The 18,539-nt window shown below is 42.2% G+C and overlaps 1 protein-coding gene across 1 annotated transcript in view; it reads right to left on the bottom strand.

The window, feature by feature from the left end:
- Positions 1–15,657, bottom strand: part of LOC128839033 (DNA excision repair protein ERCC-5-like) — a 70,510-nt gene extending 54,853 nt beyond the window's left edge. Inside the window, exons 1-9 of the mRNA XM_054031708.1 lie at positions 15,590–15,657; positions 14,103–14,395; positions 9,587–10,186; positions 7,784–7,910; positions 6,367–6,462; positions 6,162–6,266; positions 5,156–5,250; positions 3,125–3,257; positions 2,000–2,083 (exon numbers count right to left, since the gene is read on the bottom strand). Coding sequence (XP_053887683.1) covers positions 2,000–2,083; positions 3,125–3,257; positions 5,156–5,250; positions 6,162–6,266; positions 6,367–6,462; positions 7,784–7,910; positions 9,587–10,067 — 1,121 coding nt within the window. The 5' untranslated portion in view covers positions 10,068–10,186; positions 14,103–14,395; positions 15,590–15,657. The remainder of the gene's footprint in view (positions 1–1,999; positions 2,084–3,124; positions 3,258–5,155; positions 5,251–6,161; positions 6,267–6,366; positions 6,463–7,783; positions 7,911–9,586; positions 10,187–14,102; positions 14,396–15,589) is intronic.
- Positions 15,658–18,539: the final 2,882 nt, after the last annotated feature.

Raw genomic sequence — 18,539 nt, 5'->3', positions numbered from 1 at the left:
AGAAAAACTGAGATTTGATTGAGCACATGAAAAAAAATCAATATTTAATATTAAACACTTGAAGTTGTGACATACAATTTAAGTTTTAAAAACACCTAGATAGTACCATGAACATTACCACTATTCACTGCAGTGGAGGACGGTGCCCAAAATAAGTGACAGGGCTGCAGATAGCAAAGTAAAAAACTGGGACAACATTTTACAGTAAAAAGTAGTATGGAAAGAAAAATATTTATCCCTCTGTGTCTCTGTTCTTAGTCCCAACCTCTCCCTCTCTAATCTGGCTTTTACCCCAGGATCCCATATCCCTGTTCTCTCACAACCTCAAATCAAAGACTTCATTCCTCCCTGCTCTCAACTCTGCCAAGTCACATTTTCTTCCCACAGCCCCTTAGCGCCTTCCAGCCAAACCCCCATCAACTCAAACACCTCCCAGGCCCAACACCTCTCTATAACCAGGCTGAGGGGGACTCCTTTCTTCCTACTTAACTACTTGAGAAATCTGAAACACCTCCCACACAACTATTCCAGGTTTAAGACACCTCTGTCCCTCCTCAATCTGACCCTCCTGATTTAGAAAATTCATCCCCTGGCTCAGCACTCTTCTCCTCCTTGTTAGACCCCCAGCTCAGAAACCCCCCCACTATTTGCTGCTGGGAGTGAAACAACCAGAGTTTAGGCAGCAGGGAGCATGTGTATGAGCTGATATAGCACCACAGAAACCTGTATTTATCCTCTGGGCCTCCTCCCTCTGCTGCTTGAAGCCTTTAGGGTATGTCTACACTTAAAACGCTACAGCGGCACAGCTGCAACTGTGCCACTGTAGCACTTCAGTGTAGACACTACCTACACCAATGGGAGAACCCCTCTTGTCCATGTAGATAATCCACCTTTCTGGGAGGTGGTAGCCAAGTTGACGGAAGCAATTCTTTGCACCCCAAGACACGTAGCTATGCGGATGTAAATTCCCTGTGCATACCATCCCATAGGGCCAAAAGTCCTCTAGTGAGAGCCAGGGGTACTGCACTCTGTAGTATATCAGCTGCATTATGACTATCACAGGATGGCTTTTTGGTAGAGTTTAAGTCTCATTAGGCCACAGTGATCAGTTGCCCCAATTCACTGACAGAGCCTTGGCACACTCACCAAAAACTGAGTCTTACATAAAGGGACCGATCTGATTGGCTATGAAAAAGTCTAACAAATACGGATTTCAGAATAGCTGGACAGAACACAGGAGTGGGGGGGGGGGGGGCGGGGAGGGAGCGGGGGGAGATTGCACAAATTTTTATTTTGATTACTGTCAGATTTTTCCAACCAGCTCTGTTCCCATGGGTCAACATACCATCCCACAAACAGGCAGGAGAAAAAGTCAGAGAAACCTTTTTACTCACAGTCCCCATGTTTTGTTTTGTTTTGTTTGTTTTTTGGGGGGGGAGGGGAATGGATTTTTCAGAAATTCTGATGTTTTGGAGAAATGCTGTTTCCTTCCTCCAGAAACTGGTACCAAGTTTTAGAGATCCAGCACCAAGTGAGACTGAAGAAGCTGTTCAGTGAATCAGTTCCAACTCAGACATCTAAAGAATTTTTATTTTCTGAACAAAAATAAAATCTCTTAAAAGAGAGCTGAGAATTACACCTTTTCGGAGTCTCCAATATTTCTGATTTGTGTTTGTCTATTTAGGCTGTAAACATCTGGGACTGGAAACCTTGTCTTCTATACATTGTACTCACAAAAAACATTGTTGACGTGTTGTAGATTTGATCACAGAATTAGTAACCCAGGTCTAGTATAAAAATATGAAAAAAATCAAAACTCTCACTAAAACCCTGACTTTTCTGAAAATATTGAGTACTCCATGAATCATGGAAGCTACAAATGGTTAGTGTACTGCCCATGCCTGATTGGAGAGGACAGTTCTTAGAAGAAACTGCATGTTTTAAGTACCTATATTCTAGAAGTTTAAAAAAAAAATAGGAGAGAAGTATATTAGCTTACTTTTTACAGTGAATGGTAGGGTGTTTTCTACTTAGTTCTCCAATTAAGATCCAATATTCCACTTCTTGTTGCAAGAGGTGACCTCTGTTGAACAAAAATACAATTCTAGTAAGACTCAGCATGCATATTGCAATGAAAGACAGCAGCATATTAACTTGCTATTGATTTTTAGAATTTTGTATTGAAATATTTTACAATTGTTAGTATAGTTGAGACAAATTACAACTGGCTACTGAACTATTAAATAATGTATTACCTATTATAAGTTAGCAAAATAGATTAACCAAATGACTTAGGAGAAACAGGACTTTGATTTCTGGTCCAAACTCCTGTTTCACACAGGAAACTGAGGTTGAAAGTGACCGTTCATTTCCTGGAGATAAGGAACATCTTGTGTTGTGACACACACTGCCTCCTCCCCACTAATAAAAACGGATGTTGACTGACTCATCAGGGAATTCTGTTCAAATCTCTCACTGGAAGAATGGTGATCACAATATAAGGCCAAGAGTGTGATATGTATGCAATGATGAAGACTGAAGGCTCCAGAAAGCATGTTTAAATTAGAAGAAACTTTTTTCCTCACCATTCTTGTTCTCTGAGAGTGCCTCCAAAGATCTTACTTTTTCCTGCTCTTAAAACATACCCCTAGTGTTACTAGCCAATGGCTAGTCAGCGCCCTATGCGAAACAATCGGTGGCTTCAATGAATTCTATTAAAGTACTACTCCCATTTTATAGCTGGAGAACTGAGGCACAGGGTAGATTAAATGATTTATCTTAAAATAAAACAAAACACCACACAGGAAGTCTGTGGTTAAGCTGGGAACCTAACCGTAGTCTCCTCAGTTCAAGTTCAGCACCCTATCTTCCTTTCACAACTTAGAGACTGAATTATTAAAACATGTCACAGCTACAAGGCAAAAACAAGTGGCCAAGATTTGCTGCAGAGATTATCAGCAGCAGACCTGGAAACTCTGTAAAATAATGAGACATTTCATTTTTACTCAGGGGGCTAGCATTCTGTTCGCACAGTACTCAATTCATGTGTAATGCATTGATCATTTGCAGTCACCATTTTGGTGGAAGATTCACATAGGAGCAAGCATAACTACAAGATTCTTACCTGTATGCTTTACTAGCTTTTACAGGGGTAGCTTCAAATCCAATTGGACAAAAATAATGATTTTGGCAATGATAAATATAGGCCATCGACTCATCTTTCAGTCCTTGTGTTAACTTTACCAAGGCCCCTGCAGCTACAAAGAAAGGTCTGATCATTCTCCAAAGTGCTTTTAATCTTGCATTCAGTATCAAGCAGAAGAGATCAGTTATTTTTCTTACATTTTCTGGGTTATATTTATTGTAACACTGCACAAGCAGCAACATAATGCATTATGGGAAAGCTTTGCAATAAACAAATATATTTGATTTTCAATTTGTTTCTTTCAGATCCCATTCTCTAAAAACATATTACCCTGAAACAGTTACAAGAACTATTTCTCTAGAAACGGCACATAATTGAAATACTTGCATCATTTAGATCTGAAAAAAAGTATTTGGGTTTTTTTTCCCCCCACCTTGCAGGAGAGTCATAATTAAAGGGGAGGGATAGCTCAATGGTTTGCACATTGGCCTGCTAAACCCATGGCTGTGAGTTTAAACCTTCAAGGGGCCACCTAGAGATCTGGGGAAAAATCAGTACTTGGTCCTGCTAGTGAAGGCAGGGGGCTGGACTCAATGACCTTTCAAGGTCCCTTCCAGTTCTATGAGATAGGTATATCTCCATATAAAGACTTAGGGATTGGTTTTGTTTTGTTTTGAACTACATCAAAATATTGTATGGCTGACTAAAGCAAGAATATTCACAACCATTCAGAGGAATCCCACTGTCCTTAATTCCACTGACGCCAGTTAATACAGCATTTGTAGTACACAGCAAGCATATATTAGAGAGACCTGTAATTCTTAGATCAGTGGTTCGCCAACATTTTCATAACGGGAACCACTTTTTGAATAATGATCTTCTTGGGAAACACATCTGAATCTTGACCTCAATATGTTCCTTAACCCAACTATAGTGCTTCCAAACAGGAGAGAGACTAGGAGAGCACTGAAACAAGAAAAGCTTGTTTCTCCGCTTAAAGAGCAGAGACACAAAATGTTACTTCCTCTCCATGGGTATAGAATTTAGCAAACTGTCCCTCATAACTGCAGTGGGGATTGCTAACAATCTCCCAGGTTCCTTTGCAGCATGGTGTATCCTATATCTTAGCTACCTCTTCACTTTGACAGTTTACTACCTAAAACGTTTTTTTAAAGGTTCAGCTCTATTTTTATATCCAGAGTAATCTTCAGTTAGAGGCTTATACATTCAGAAAGGAAGATACAGTAGCTGAACAATGCTGTTCAGCTACTGTATTATTACTGGTAGGATAGCACCAACTGTAGAACTAATTAATGTTGGTCGGCATTCTGCCCAAACAGACATCCTGCTTTCAACTCAACATCTGAAGTTGGATATATGTCTTAGCATTTATGGGTTAGAACACCATTATAGACTCATGTAGTAAAAGTTATCACTTACCTAGTTCACACATGCTGCAAGTATTTCCAGTCAAATTTGTTGATTAACCAGTTATGATTATTTCAAGGAAAATTGTCTCATGTGATGCATGACAAGACTAAGGAACACTGTATAAGATGTGTGGCATTTTTAAAAAGTGCACTGGTCAGTTAGTATTTTTACATTGTAAGTTTTCTGAATCTATTTTATATAAAGAATTCCCAAGTGTTAAAACATACCAGTTGGTGGGATGTGCTGTTACGATAAATGCACATCTTTAGAGAGCAGCCAGATACAGGTTGGGAAGCCAAAGGCCTCTAGCACCTTAGGAGTGCAGCTATTTCACAATAATTACACACAAGGTATATTATTTTAGTTAAAAGAAGGAAAATTTGAGTACAGAGAGAGAAGGGGAAAAAAGGAAGGTTAGAAAAGCTATGCAGCTCAGAGCCATAAGCCATTTGTTGTTCTGGCTGTAACTGCATACGTTGGGACTTTAGTTACACAAATTGTTCTCTTGATCCTAAAACATTTTACAACTACAGCTTTCCAATTTATATACTAAATTAGTGTTTAAGATTAGCTACTTACCAGTTTCTCCGGCTGTCTTGTTCTTCCCATGAGGTTTATATAGAACATATGAACAGCCTTTTACATGGAAATGATCATTAATCTGTCTAAACCACCTGAAAACAATAAGACTCATTTTAAAGATTTTGGTATTTTAACAAACACTGAAGCAAAATAATTCTTAATATTTATACTTTTTTTTGCCATCTTCTCCTCCTTTAGTGATTTAGAATATGAACTCACTGGGGCAAGGACAGTCTTCTAATGCGTTTATGCAGTACTTTGCACAATGGTGGCCTGGTCTCAATTAGGGTTGCTAGTAGTACAAGTAGTAAATAATTCATCACAAGGAGCTGGAAGGGATAGAAGTCTGGTAATGGATATATAGCTTTTTCATCTTTATCTTACTAGTTCAAGTCCCACACAGATCTATAATGAACAAAGTTCTTATTCTCAGGTACAGCTAATTAGAGGTCTCACTCCAATCCCTAAATAGGTCTGCACATAAAACTATCATGGCATCTGACATATTTGGTAATATCTTGTAAGAGGCAAAAGACTGAATGGATATGGAGAACTGACATGGAGACAGATGTACTTCTAAAAAGAAAGGTGAACTATGGATTTAAAAAAAGGGGCGAGGGGGAAGAGCTTTCCCCCCATGTTAGCATTTGGGTACCCTATGTCACCCTTCCAGTGCAGGCTCATAGCACAGGCAGTGGTAATGCAATAGAAACATAACTTCAGTCTCTAGTCACTAGAGCCATCAGTGTAGAAGCACACAAAAATAGTAGGACAGCAAAAACAGCTCAGGAAAAAGCTATTAAAAACAGACTCTGGGCTCTATTGTCAGAACCCTTAAGGTTTGTTTAATTGTTCATGATGTTTTCAGAAAGCTCAAATAAAACACAATGAGTTAGTCAGAGTATATTATTGCTGTTTTAAGAGTGACAATCTAATTATTTTTAGTATTAGAAAATTATTCTACACATTAGCATTTCAGTTGCTTCAAGAAAACAAATTGTACCTCATTAAAGTTGTATTTCCTGTAAAGGGACCAAACCTAATTTCCTCAAATGGGGGTTGAAAGCCCAAAATATGCAAGGCTTCTTCTTGAGTAATAGGTGGTAGGCTGAAAATGAAATTGATAATCATAATTAACTATAATTAATAGAGTATTTAGATAGCCATTTTAGGTTCCTTGAAATTGAAATGGAATAGAAATGACGTACTTTCCAGCTCCCAGTGTGCTATATAAGTAATTCCAGCAAGATACTAGAGAGGAAATTCCACAGGAAGTCTTATATTGTGGTCGGCTAATACAGTACCTGAGAAGAAAGAGAAAAGTTTCTTTATTTAGATATGTGCAGCAGGCTGCACTTTCATTTGTGACAATTTACCCAAAAGTCAAATAGTGTTTTAAAAAAAAAAAAAAAAAAAGTATTTTGTCTCACCTTGCCTTTAAAATAAGTCACTGGTAAGTCTCACCCTGCATATATGAATTTAAAAAATCTGGAATAAATATGCCAATTTCTCTTACATGGGACTTCACACAGGAAAAGTAAATAAAATGGAAATCTGGCATATTTCACAAGCACAAATCTCACACACATCATTTTCTGAACATTTCTAAAATTAGGTGATGATGTGGATCCCACTCCATCAAGATCTGTGCTGAGACTACCAACTTAATTCACAAGGGCCTTTTAACCATAGAAATAATTTTGGGGCAGAACTGAAATAGGTCAAGTCTACATTAATGATCTTGTGGAAAAGATTACACGTATCCCAATAACAATACCTTAGCCAGCCAGCCTTTCAAGTCAATAGCTTTCTAATGCTGCAATTCCTTACTAAATTGCAACTCTTTGGAACTTTACCAATGGAGGTGACTTTAGGTCACAGATTCCCTATCCTAACCTTTATTTCCATGCCATAGAAACCTTCTGACGGGTTAAAATTAGTTTAGTGGCTTCAACCCAGTTCTTAGTGAACATTCTGTAGTACGTTCACAGTTCTGTATGACAGAGATTTTGCCCAAGTAGCCCCGACCACAAAAGAAGGGCAGAAAGTCAGAATAAGCTACACTTGTATGTGAGTAAATTTACACATTGCCTGCTCATGCTAATGGGCTCTCACTTTTTATTAGTACCAAATTCACCCACAACTTTTTTGTTCTTTATTGAAAGTAGAAATTTCCAAATATGTAGGAAATGTAAATGATGGCACACAGTATCTTAACAACAATAAGGATTGGCAGGGATGATGTCCCTAGCCTCTGTTTTCCAGAAGCTGTGAATGAGTGACAGGGAATGGATCACTTGATGATTACCTGTTCTGTTCATTTCCTCTGGGGCACCTGGCATTGGCCACTGTCAGAAGACAGGATACAGGGCTAGATGGACCTTTGGTCTGACCCAGTATGGCCGTTCTTATTTTTTATGTTATGTTCACCACAAGATCCAGATCCCCTTGTAGGAAGTATCAGGTCTAGTTCACTAACTCTATGTAACTTCCATATAATCTTCTATCCAACTATTAAAGAAAAACTATTACACATTAAAATTTAAAATAAAGACAGCCAGCAACAACATTTACAAACAAGCTCTGTATATTATGGTAATCTTAATTATGACTTTTAAATACTACCATCTCCTGAGGTCGAGCACTTTCCGCTGCTTTATTTCTTCAACAGTGGAATGTTGAGAACACTCCCTGTATTGTTTGCTTTTTTTGTCCAAAGATTTTTTCTTTGTTGCTTGTTTCTTCATGTTTCCTGCAAGATAAATTTTAGAAGCAGTTAATGACTGCTTAATATACAAGCTAAATATTTCCACTGTAAATGCCCTTACCAGAAGGCATTCAATGTACTTCTAACAAAAAGACAATATGCTGCATGGATAGAGGTGTACTGTGATTATTTCCATTGGAAGGAAAAGTTAGCTTGTGAACTGGGACTGCCAACAGCTTTGGGAAGAACCAGTAAACTGGTATATACCTTTTACACAATAGCTCATTTTACTGAAGAATATTTCTATTCTCTATAATCACCTACTGAATGGATTAAAAAGAAGGTCATACTGAATGGCCTCCAAAAACATTGTGAGCCTCTCTCACCCAGCCATCCCAGTAACTGGTGGCCTTCCATGACTTCTCCAGAGCCATCTTGGTGCACTAGAGGGAGAGCAGACCACTGACAATAGCCTCACATTATATATATAATGTGATTAGATGAATATATCTGCTAATCTGTATAAGCAGCGTCTTCTGTCTCCAACACTAACAACCACACTTTCGGACTGAAGTGCCTAGGGACATGCAGAGGGGAAATATATCCCCAGGAACTTTCCCTTATTGCAAGTCGCGGTACAGGAAGAAGAATAAAAACAGTTGAGGGAACATTTTCAATCTTGTTTTGTGACTACATATTTCTGAACCACAGAGAAATATACTGTTATATATTTTAGCAGAATTGAAACCATACCTGTAAAATACACTTTATCCATACATCTTATCTTTCAAAAGAGCACTACAAAGCCAATAGCATTTTATATCTTAAAAAAGTATTTAAGAGTTGCAAAGACTGTTTTGCATCACTAAGCTAAATTAGACCTTGACTGGTCAGCCAACTCATAAGAAAAATCTAAAGCAATGGCTCTAGGCATACTCAGTGATTATAGGCCAGATATAAAAATCAGTTGTGTACATATGCATGGTCAATAAACCATTAAAATCTTTGGCTAAGCAGAAACAAGAGGAACACAAAACAGTGGAAAACACAGTTTCTTTATCATATACATACACAATTCAAAATACTTGAACAGTGTTTGGGAAATTTTGACTTTCTCCATGCATAATAAATTTAATTTTATAAAGATAACATTTGCTTTTGTTGGTATTCTCACAGGACCCTTTGGGCAGTTTTTCAAGGTAGCTGGATCAAAGCTGAAAGTCACAAGGCCAGCAATTTCTTCCCTTTTAAAAATAGACGTCAGTCCTTTCTGTCAGCGCTAAATAGTTTTATTTTTCAAACAGTGACAAAATGTAATACCAAGAGAACACAATAATAAAGTATTCATTTCCCCCACCCTTAGCTGGAAAAGAGGTTGGCTTATACAAGCACATAAGATTTACAATGCCTTGTATTATTTCTACACAGCTTGAAAATGTATGCCATGTCAAACAAAGTACTGGGTTCTACAGGAAAACAAAAGTCGAGTAAGGAAGCAAGAGCCACCAGGTTTGGAACACTGCAGTCACTACTCCCCTGGCCTGACCCACTCCTATCCAAGCCCCCAAGACCAGCATCTGTGGGGCCAGCACAAAGACCATTTCTACAACACACATCTACGTAGTTCCAATGCACAATGTAAGTGGGGTAGGGTCTTGCATTGGCCCTCCACGTCACTCATGCAGCATTTTTCTGAATGGTGCAGTGCTGTAATGTCTTACCTGCTCTGTTTTTCAGATGTGGGGTCACTCCATTGAACTCTGATTTGTCAATTTCCCATGCCAGTGGAAGCTTTCCAAGACTACTAGATAAATTTTCCAAGTTAGCGTCTTCATTGTAGATTATCTCAGAAGCTCCACTTTGAATGCCAATGAAGTTAGGTGTATTATTTCCAACATTTAAGGCAGCACTATCTGATAGGCAGGCACTAACTGTAGCACTTGGACTTTTACAAACGGACGTTACCTGGTTTAAAAAAGCATAGTCTGAGCAGATGGTATAAATTTTTTCTCGGGTGTGAGTCACAGGACATCCCCATGGATAATGCCCATCTCCAGTAGGACCCAGTGACACAGCGGATGCATCTGAAGTGCAATATGGCTTTACATCATTATGAAGAGTAGCTTCTGGAGATTTCTTTTCAGGTCTGTTTTCTTTGTGTCCAGAACCATTCTCCCTTTCACCTTCTGCAATGTTAGGCATTGAATGATACTAAAAAGTTCTGTCTAGTTAAGAAGTGTTCAATTTTTTTTTATTTTTTTTTTTAATAAAAATTCAGCCTACATCATTGCCTGCAGATTTGCAAGCTACCGACGAGGTACCTGCAAGAAGGGAAAAGCAACTGTTACCACAGCATGCCTCAGCTGTTAAACAAGCTATATACAAACTTTAAACAAAGGCTTTTATTTTAAAAATTGCAAACAATGAGAGTTGCAATACATTTCAGGGTATTTCAGAATACAGAATGCTCTACCCTGCTGTCCAAACATTTGCTTTCTAGAAGTACTGGTAGGATGCTGCTACATGTAGAGCTTTCATTATTTGTGAAGTGCCAACAGCATACTCTGTGCTGACAGCATACTGAGTCAACCCTCAATAAGCCATTTCTTAAAACAATTTAGGATAAAAAAGTAAATAGTTTTTCCACAGAGAAAATTGGCATATGCATGAACACTGCAGTTTATTATTTCTACCACAAACATTTGTAACAGTAATCATATAGATCAACACATTTTCCAATTATTACTGAATTAAAGGGATATCAACTAAAAAAGACACACACTTCTCACTGAAAATCTTACCTAGTTTTGCTATCAGATAAACTCAGATTTATTGTAACTAGAAGAACAGAAACATTTCCTTTTCAGTCTGTGTATTTACCATCACTTGTGTACAGTGAGTCACTGTATAGTCACTCAGTCTTCCCTTTTGTTTGTGTGGGTCTTTCACATAACAACAGGGGAAGAAAAGGTTTGGGGTTTGGTTTTCTGTGTATGTGCATGTTTGTTTTATACACGCAAGAAAATGAGGCAGGTGTACTATTAAAAGCTACTTTTAATTCAAGTTTTAAAATCAAGGTGATGGCATCCTTGAAATCATCCATACCACTGCAACATGGATAACAAATATGAAGAAACACACACAGAAGAATTAACACGCATTGTTGTAGCTGCGTCAGGCCCAGGATATTAGAGAGACAAGATGCATCTAGCATCTTCCACCATACATTTAGCTATGACGATCCACGTACCTTTCCCAGACCTGAAGAAGAGCTCTGGGTAGTGCTCGCTCTCCCACAGAAGTTTGTCCAATAAAAAAGATATTACCTGAGTCACTTTGTCTCACAGAAGAGAAGTGATTTGTCCAAGAACTAGAAACAGAACCTGGCAATGCTGACTTCTAGTATCTATACTTAGCCAATAAACCATAACCCCTCTCCAATACACTACTTTGTAGTACGCATGGTAGACAATGCTGAACAAGGCTGTAGCTATGGGAATTTCAATTTGCAGTAGATATAGCGCTCCTGTCGACACTGGTAAAATGAACGTGTGTATTTGCTACCATTCAGGTCCCAATCCTGCAGAGGACTCTGCATTGGCAGGTCCCTCTAATATCACCATAAATTACACTGAGACAAGGCACAGCCAAGTTGTTACAACCACACCCCTGGTACACACCCCCACACCATTTCCTAAGGTAGCTGGAGCTACAGTGGTTTGTACCTAGGATGGTATCAGGAACCACTGAGCAGAGTGAACCCTCCTTCACTAGAAGGCTCTAATGACCCTTTATTGGCCAGCGCCACGCACATGGTAACATTGCACACGCGTTTGTATGCAACAGGCAGCAACAGCATTAGAACCCTCCACTGGGCCTGGGAGGGCAGCTCCCTGAACTCCGCCCACTCATGACACTAAGATAGCAGCGGATCTTCACATCACGAATGCCCCGCCCACACATGGGGCTGGATCATGAGCTCACGCCATAGTCAGTAGGTTCCAGAGTTAGTGTTCTGGTGGGAGGAGCCAGAGCAGCCCCAGCGGAGGGCAGGATTTCACCGCTCACTGGCCGGGCTGAGAGGAGCAAGCGGCTGCCGCAGCCCAGCCCTGCCCAAAGGGCAGTGACCACCACAAGCTGCAACAGACGCACCCCACTTCTCCTCAAGACGTGGCACATGGGGAGGCCTCCCCGGCCTCTCGCCTTCCCTCCAGGATGCGGGCACTGAAGGCCCCAGGTCGTTACCTGCATGGTGGCTTCCACGTCTCTCGCTCGCCAGCGGCTGGGGTGTGATTACACCAGAAACAGAGTGGGGGGGGCTTCAAGCTCCAACTCACCCGAACCCCCTTCCTACTCAGCACGGCTGCATGGACAATACCAAACCTCACCAGAAGAAGGGGTGACCGGGCAAAGGAGAGGGGAACTCAGACGGCAACGACCTCCCATAGCCCCTGGATTGTTCATGACAGCCAGCAGGGTGGAAATCGCGCGAGGACTGAAACAGAGCAATGCATCTCCGCCCCTCTCCCCCTACCAATGGTATTGCCCAGCGCACCCACAACACCTCAGGGCAGGAAGAGAGGGCGGGACAATTGTTCAATGAGAGTGCGGCAGAGGTGTGGTGGGCGGAGCTTGTGGGGAGGACTGATGGGTGCCATGCTGTAGAGCAGCTGGTGTGGGCTGCGCAAGGGCTGGGCCTGTGGTGGTGGGATCCTCCCACCCTACACCCAGGAGGTTACGGTGTTGTGGCTCTGCCAAGGCAATGAGTGGCCTGATATGGGGGGCAGCCCCCCCCGCCCAGGTGGGGTGCGACGCGCATGTAAGTCTCAGCTGCACTGGTCCACGTGGGGGTCAGGACAAGCTCCGGGATGTTAGTGGGAGTGGGGGACTCTGGTTGGGGGGACTGGCGGGCTCCCAGGATGGAGGAGAACTGAGGGCAGATTAAAGGAAGCACTCGAGGGAGTGGGCAAGTCACAGTGCACTGGCTGTCACCGCTGAGCAGGCAGCCCCTCCATGGTGAGAGGCTAGCAACCAGCACAGCTACACATAGACTCCTAGGGTCTCCCTGCAATTAGAAAATCCCCTATTGCAGTGTTATCGACACTCAAGATTTTGTCCTGCATCTCATGGTAATTACTGTTTTCCTTCTGGAGTCAAGTGAATATGTGATGAGTTCAGCCTTCATTCTTAAAGTACATTCTAGCCACAGGTGTCGACTTTGTCATTTCCCATGGGGTGCTCGACCCCTGCTCTGCCCCCACTCCACCCATTCCCCCAAGGCTCAACCTCTTCCCTCCCCAGCTCTGCCTCTTCCCACCCTGTTTTGCCCCCTCCCTCTAGGATGCCCCCTCCCCCACAGCACCTCTTGCCGGCTGCTGAACAGCTGATCATGGCAGGCAGGAGGCAATGGGAGGGGGAGGAGCTGATCAGCAGGGTCGTTGGTGGGTAGTTAGCACCCACAATTTTTTTTTCCCTTATTATTCTAGCCCTTGTGGTGGTGGAGAAAGCTTCAAAATATGACCCCAGTGCACCTAACGCCTCAAAAAGCAGAAGGCAAATAAAAGAAACACCAAATCTATTATTTTTACATAATCCCATGGTTTTAAAGCCAACCTTGTGATTGTTGGTGACTTTTACTCATGATTTTTTAATGTTTGGGGTTGGCAATGCTATTGCTGAAAGTGGCTGTCTGCCATGGGGCCCCCCTTGGCAGCTGATGAGAACAGATTGGCTGCTAGGGTTGATGTAACAAAGCTGTTTCCCTACAGTTACCCCAGCCCACGCTACATGGTGCTCTGTCATAATGCTGAAAACGTTTTCCCCCCCACCAGCTTCACGGCAGCTAACTTGTTTTCAAATTTAGCTGAAACAGTGACATCGAGAGACTCATATGGCAACCTTGAGTGGGGCCTCTAGCCACTACCACCACATAAATATTAAATACAAATATATTTATTTATGGTGATTTATCACAATACATTCAAAAAGCTGCCCATCTGTGACTCTGGGCCTTTTTGATATTTAAAAAGAAAAAGAAGGAGCTAAAAGCTATGAGCTTCTAACATATAGAGTTTAATTATAAAATTGCATAATTAAGCCTTATAACCCATAAATAGAGCAGTCCCTAGCCATAGAGGCACTTCAAACAGTGGAAAGGGGACTATGCTGCACAGAATGGGTCCTCAAACTAGAGGGTTTTTATGGCAGTTGGTGATGGTGATAGATATGCAAACTCACTGAGTTCTCAAGCATCCAGTGGTCCAGTCAGGTTTGCAACTCGGAAAGGGGGGGGCGGTAGGAAAAGGACAGGTCCAACACCAAAGCCAGAATTTTATGACTGCTTCCAAGGGTAATGTACATCTTAGAACGGAGAGCATCTTCCCAGGTTTCACTCTTTGGAAGGCTTGTGGAACCGTAGTTGGCCAGCAGCCTTGGAGGCAATTATGCAACAATTTTGCTTCCAACGCATTTTTCTTTGAGCCAAATTACTATCATTAGGATAGCAATAGTACTGGCTTAGCCAGACAGACCTAAAAATAGATTAAATGATTTAAGTTTATTTTAGAAATTAGTTTGGCACTGACAGACTGTGCTAGATTGTGCTCTGTAGATCCATGAACAGATAGCCCACATCTCCCAGACAAGTGGGGCAAAAAGCTCAGTAACCTCTGTAGATTCTGAGGATCTCTCTCCAAGCAGTAAAAAGTAGGGGGAAATATTTTACTCTGTAGAGTCATAGAGAGTAAGGCCAGAAAGGACCACCAGATCATCTAGTCTGACCTGTATATCACACGCTACCAACATCCACACACACTAAACCCAACAACTGAAATTAGACTAAAGTATTACAGCTCACAGGAGACTAGACTGTTATGTGCCACAGGCACAAGAGAATGAGGGGGATCGAGGTGCATCCCTGCCTGAGGCCCTTGCAATAGCCAACAACAGGGAAATTGTTAAGTGAGGTATACCTAGGTCAAGGGTTCTCAAACTTCATTGCACCGTGACCCTCTTCTGACAATAAAAATTACTACACAACCCCAGGAGGGGGGACTGAAGCCTAAGCCCACCCTGAGCCCTGCTGCCCCGCATGGGGGAGCCAAAGCCCCACCACCTCAGGTGGGGGAACAAAGCTGAAGCCCAGCCTGAGCCTCACCACCCAGGGTTGAAGTCCTCAGGCTCTGGCTTCGGCCCAGGTCCCAGTAAGTCTAAGCCAGTCCTGGCGACCCCATTAAAATGGGGCCCTGACCCACAGTTTGAGAACCGCTGACCCCTAGGTAATCCTGTCAAGTGACCTGCACCCACATACTGCAGAAGGCAAAAAACATCTAAGGTCTCTGCCAATCAGATCTGGGTGGGGGGGGGGGGTAATTCCTTCCTGACCCTACACCCTCTGCCCCCGAGAGCCCAGCCATGGGGCACCCTCTAGTCCACACACCCCTCCCACCAGAGCCCAGTCCCCAGCCCCACCCACAGTTGCAGGGCAGCCCCCGGCCCAGCCCCCCCCAGACACCAGTGCCCGCCCTCTCCACAAAGCCCAGCCCCGGGGCAGTGCCGGCCCAGACACCAGCCCCACACCCCCCACAGCCCAGCTGCAGGGCAGCCCCCAGACACCAGCGCCCCCAGCCGTGGGGCAGCCCCCGGCCCAAACACGAGCCCCACCCCCCAACTTCTTTACTGTCCCGCCAGGGCACACGGCGTGGTGCGCCCGCGCCCTTCCTCACCCTCCGCCAGAGCTGGCCGGGCCTCCCAGGCCCGCTCCTGTCCCCGGGAGAAGGAGGATCAAAGAGCGAGCAGCCTCCAGCCCAGCCAGGCTGAGCGCTCAGCTCACTGCGAGCTGGGCTTTGCAGAGTCCAGCGGCGCCTAGTGGTGGCCAGAAATTATGTGGGGAAAACAGAGAATGCTGCAAAATTCTGCATAATTGCCCCAGGACTAGGCGATCACTTAGCCCCTGACCATATGAGCAAGAACCACCCAGCCTAGCACCTGTAGGACAGAATTCAGAGCCCTGGCCCTATCTCTAGCTGTGGCCATTCCTGATGCTTCACAGGAATGAGATAACAGCTCTCCCCGCCCAAAATCCTTCTGGACTCTTGCAAGTGGTTGGCTGAAACCCTGATGTATGAGTTTTTAAGAACATAGGACACAATTTAACTGTGTAGCCATGATATTTCTTTTTTTAAATAATATTGTTCTTGAAAATCTTCTCAATGTAACTTATTCTCTGTGTTTTTACACAAACCTATTCACAATAACATAACAAAATCTATGAAATAATGGCCCCTTCTTGGAGAGTTAATTTACTGTGTAGTTTGTGTTTCAACACGAAAGTAATGATAAAATATAGTTAATAGAACAAAAGTCTATGTATATGTATTTCCAATAAAGGAACATTTCTTGATGGGGTTATTGTAGATTCTGTTATTGGGAACAGGAAAAACATACAAAGAATAAAGTGTCAGTGCTTGGTGTTGTCAGGATAACTCTGTTTTTCCTTCAGCAATGTATACAGATTAATAGAGTTGCTGCCCTTCTGTCCAGGGTCCAGTAACCAGGGCTGGTTTCAGTAATATATCTAGGGTCCCTTTCTAAAATAAATAACATGTGCGAGCCAAGCCCATCTAAAACCTTCTCTCCCACCCCATTTCACAAATTTAAAACCTAAATACCCTTGTTACCTTTCCATAATGATCAAAACCATAAAGTGAGGAACATGATAAGCCCCCTCACTCTTACATAACTCAGCTTATTGAAGACCCAGAGAGTGTACAATACAAACCTCAACCACCTGTAATCTCACCCATGATTTCAGATAGGTCTATTAGTATTTAAGCAGACACTTGAATCCTGTCTGCTTCAAACTAACTCCGCCTATATCTTGTAGCCACCCAGACTAGTACCACAGACCCAGCATCAATGCTAGATAACACACAGAGCTCAGCATTTCTAAGTAGACAAAGCAAGACACCTGAACCAAATCCACAGGGATGTTTTGGTTTCTCTACCCTACCAGAGTGAGAGTGTAATACCTCTCAGTTCAGGGTGGCTCACATTCCCCAGGCTATCCCTTTCCAAATTTCTCCCCACTTTCATAAATATATGTACCTGTACATATGAAATAATATCATTTCCAAAAACAGACCACAAACTCTTAACAATACAATAAAACACTATACTTACATACAATAATTAAATTACAATCAACTTATAGTTAAAAGTAGTTACAGGACAGGTACTATGCCTGATGGGAAATACTTCTGCCATTTTTTTTTTTACAATAATATTTTCCTATTTTAAAACTGTTTATTTCCTACCCTGTTACATAAGAACATAAGAACGGCCGTACTGGGTCAGACCAAAGGTCCATCTAGCCCAGTATCCTGTCTACTGACAGTGGCTAATGCCAGGTGCCCCAGAGGGAGTGAACCTAACAGGTAATGATCCAGTGATCTCTCTCCTGCCATCCATCTCCACCCTCTGACAAACAGGGTGGAGGGACACCATTCCTTACCCATCCTGGCTAATAGCCATTAATGGACTTAGCCTCCATGAATTTATCCAGTTCTCTTTTAAATGCTGTTATAGTCGTAGCCTTCACAACCTCCTCGGGTAAGGAGTTCCACAAGTTGACTGTGTGCTGTGTGAAGAACTTCCTTTTATTTGTTTTAAACCTGCTGCCTATTAATTTCATTTGGTGACCCCTAGTTCTTGTATTATGGGAATAAGTAAATAACTTTTCCTTATCTACTTTCTCCACATCACTCATGATTTTATATACCTCTATCATATCCCCCCTTAGTCTCCTCTTTTCCAAGCTGAAAAGTCTAGCCTCTTTAATCTCTCCTCATATGGGACCCATTCCAAACTCCTAATAATTTTAGTTGCCCTTCTCTGGACCTTTTCTAGTGCCAGTATATATTTTTTTGAGATGAGGCAACCACATCTGTATGCAGTATTCAAGATGTTGCTGTTTGAAAGACCCACACAAACACAGAACCTAAGAGCTGGAGCCTCAAACAGATTTAGGCACCTAATTATCACTTTAGATGCCTAAATCCAATATTTAGACCTCCAATACCCTGCTTGACTATCTCCTAATCATGTAGGTGCCTAAAATACTTAGGCATCTAAGTTTCTGATAAAGATCCCCTAAAAATATGGCAGTGATTATGCAAACAGCCATTTAATTCTGACACCAGAATGTCTAAATCTAGGCAGGATCGTCAAAATCTAGCCTGTGAGGCCTGATCCAGTAGGTGTTCTTAGAGACTGACCAAGAGATCAGGCACATCACAAAACATAAGGTATCACCCCCACCTTATAACCTTTAGCCTTAGGGTGACCAGACAGCAAGTGTGAAAAATTAGGGGTAATAGGAGGCTATATAAGAAAAAGACCCAAAAATCGGGACTGTCCCTATAAAATTGGGACATCTGGTCACCCTATTTAGCCTAGAAGTTAGAACATTTATCCAGGATATAGGAGACCCAGATTCAAATGCCTTGTCTGCAGGAGGTTGTTCAATCAACATCTTGTGCAAGTGCTGTATCTGCTGAGCTATGAGGTGTTCTAGGCCAAGTTTTTCTCAGTCCTATTTAAGCTATTCTGCTGTGTGTAACTAATGAAATATACATTAGAGCAGGGACTTGAAAAGTGCCCTAAACACAGGGCTGG

Source organism: Malaclemys terrapin, chromosome 1, assembly GCF_027887155.1.
Source record: "Malaclemys terrapin pileata isolate rMalTer1 chromosome 1, rMalTer1.hap1, whole genome shotgun sequence".
NCBI classification, from domain to species: Eukaryota; Metazoa; Chordata; order Testudines; family Emydidae; genus Malaclemys; species Malaclemys terrapin.
This window is presented reverse-complemented; position numbering and strand designations above follow the sequence as displayed.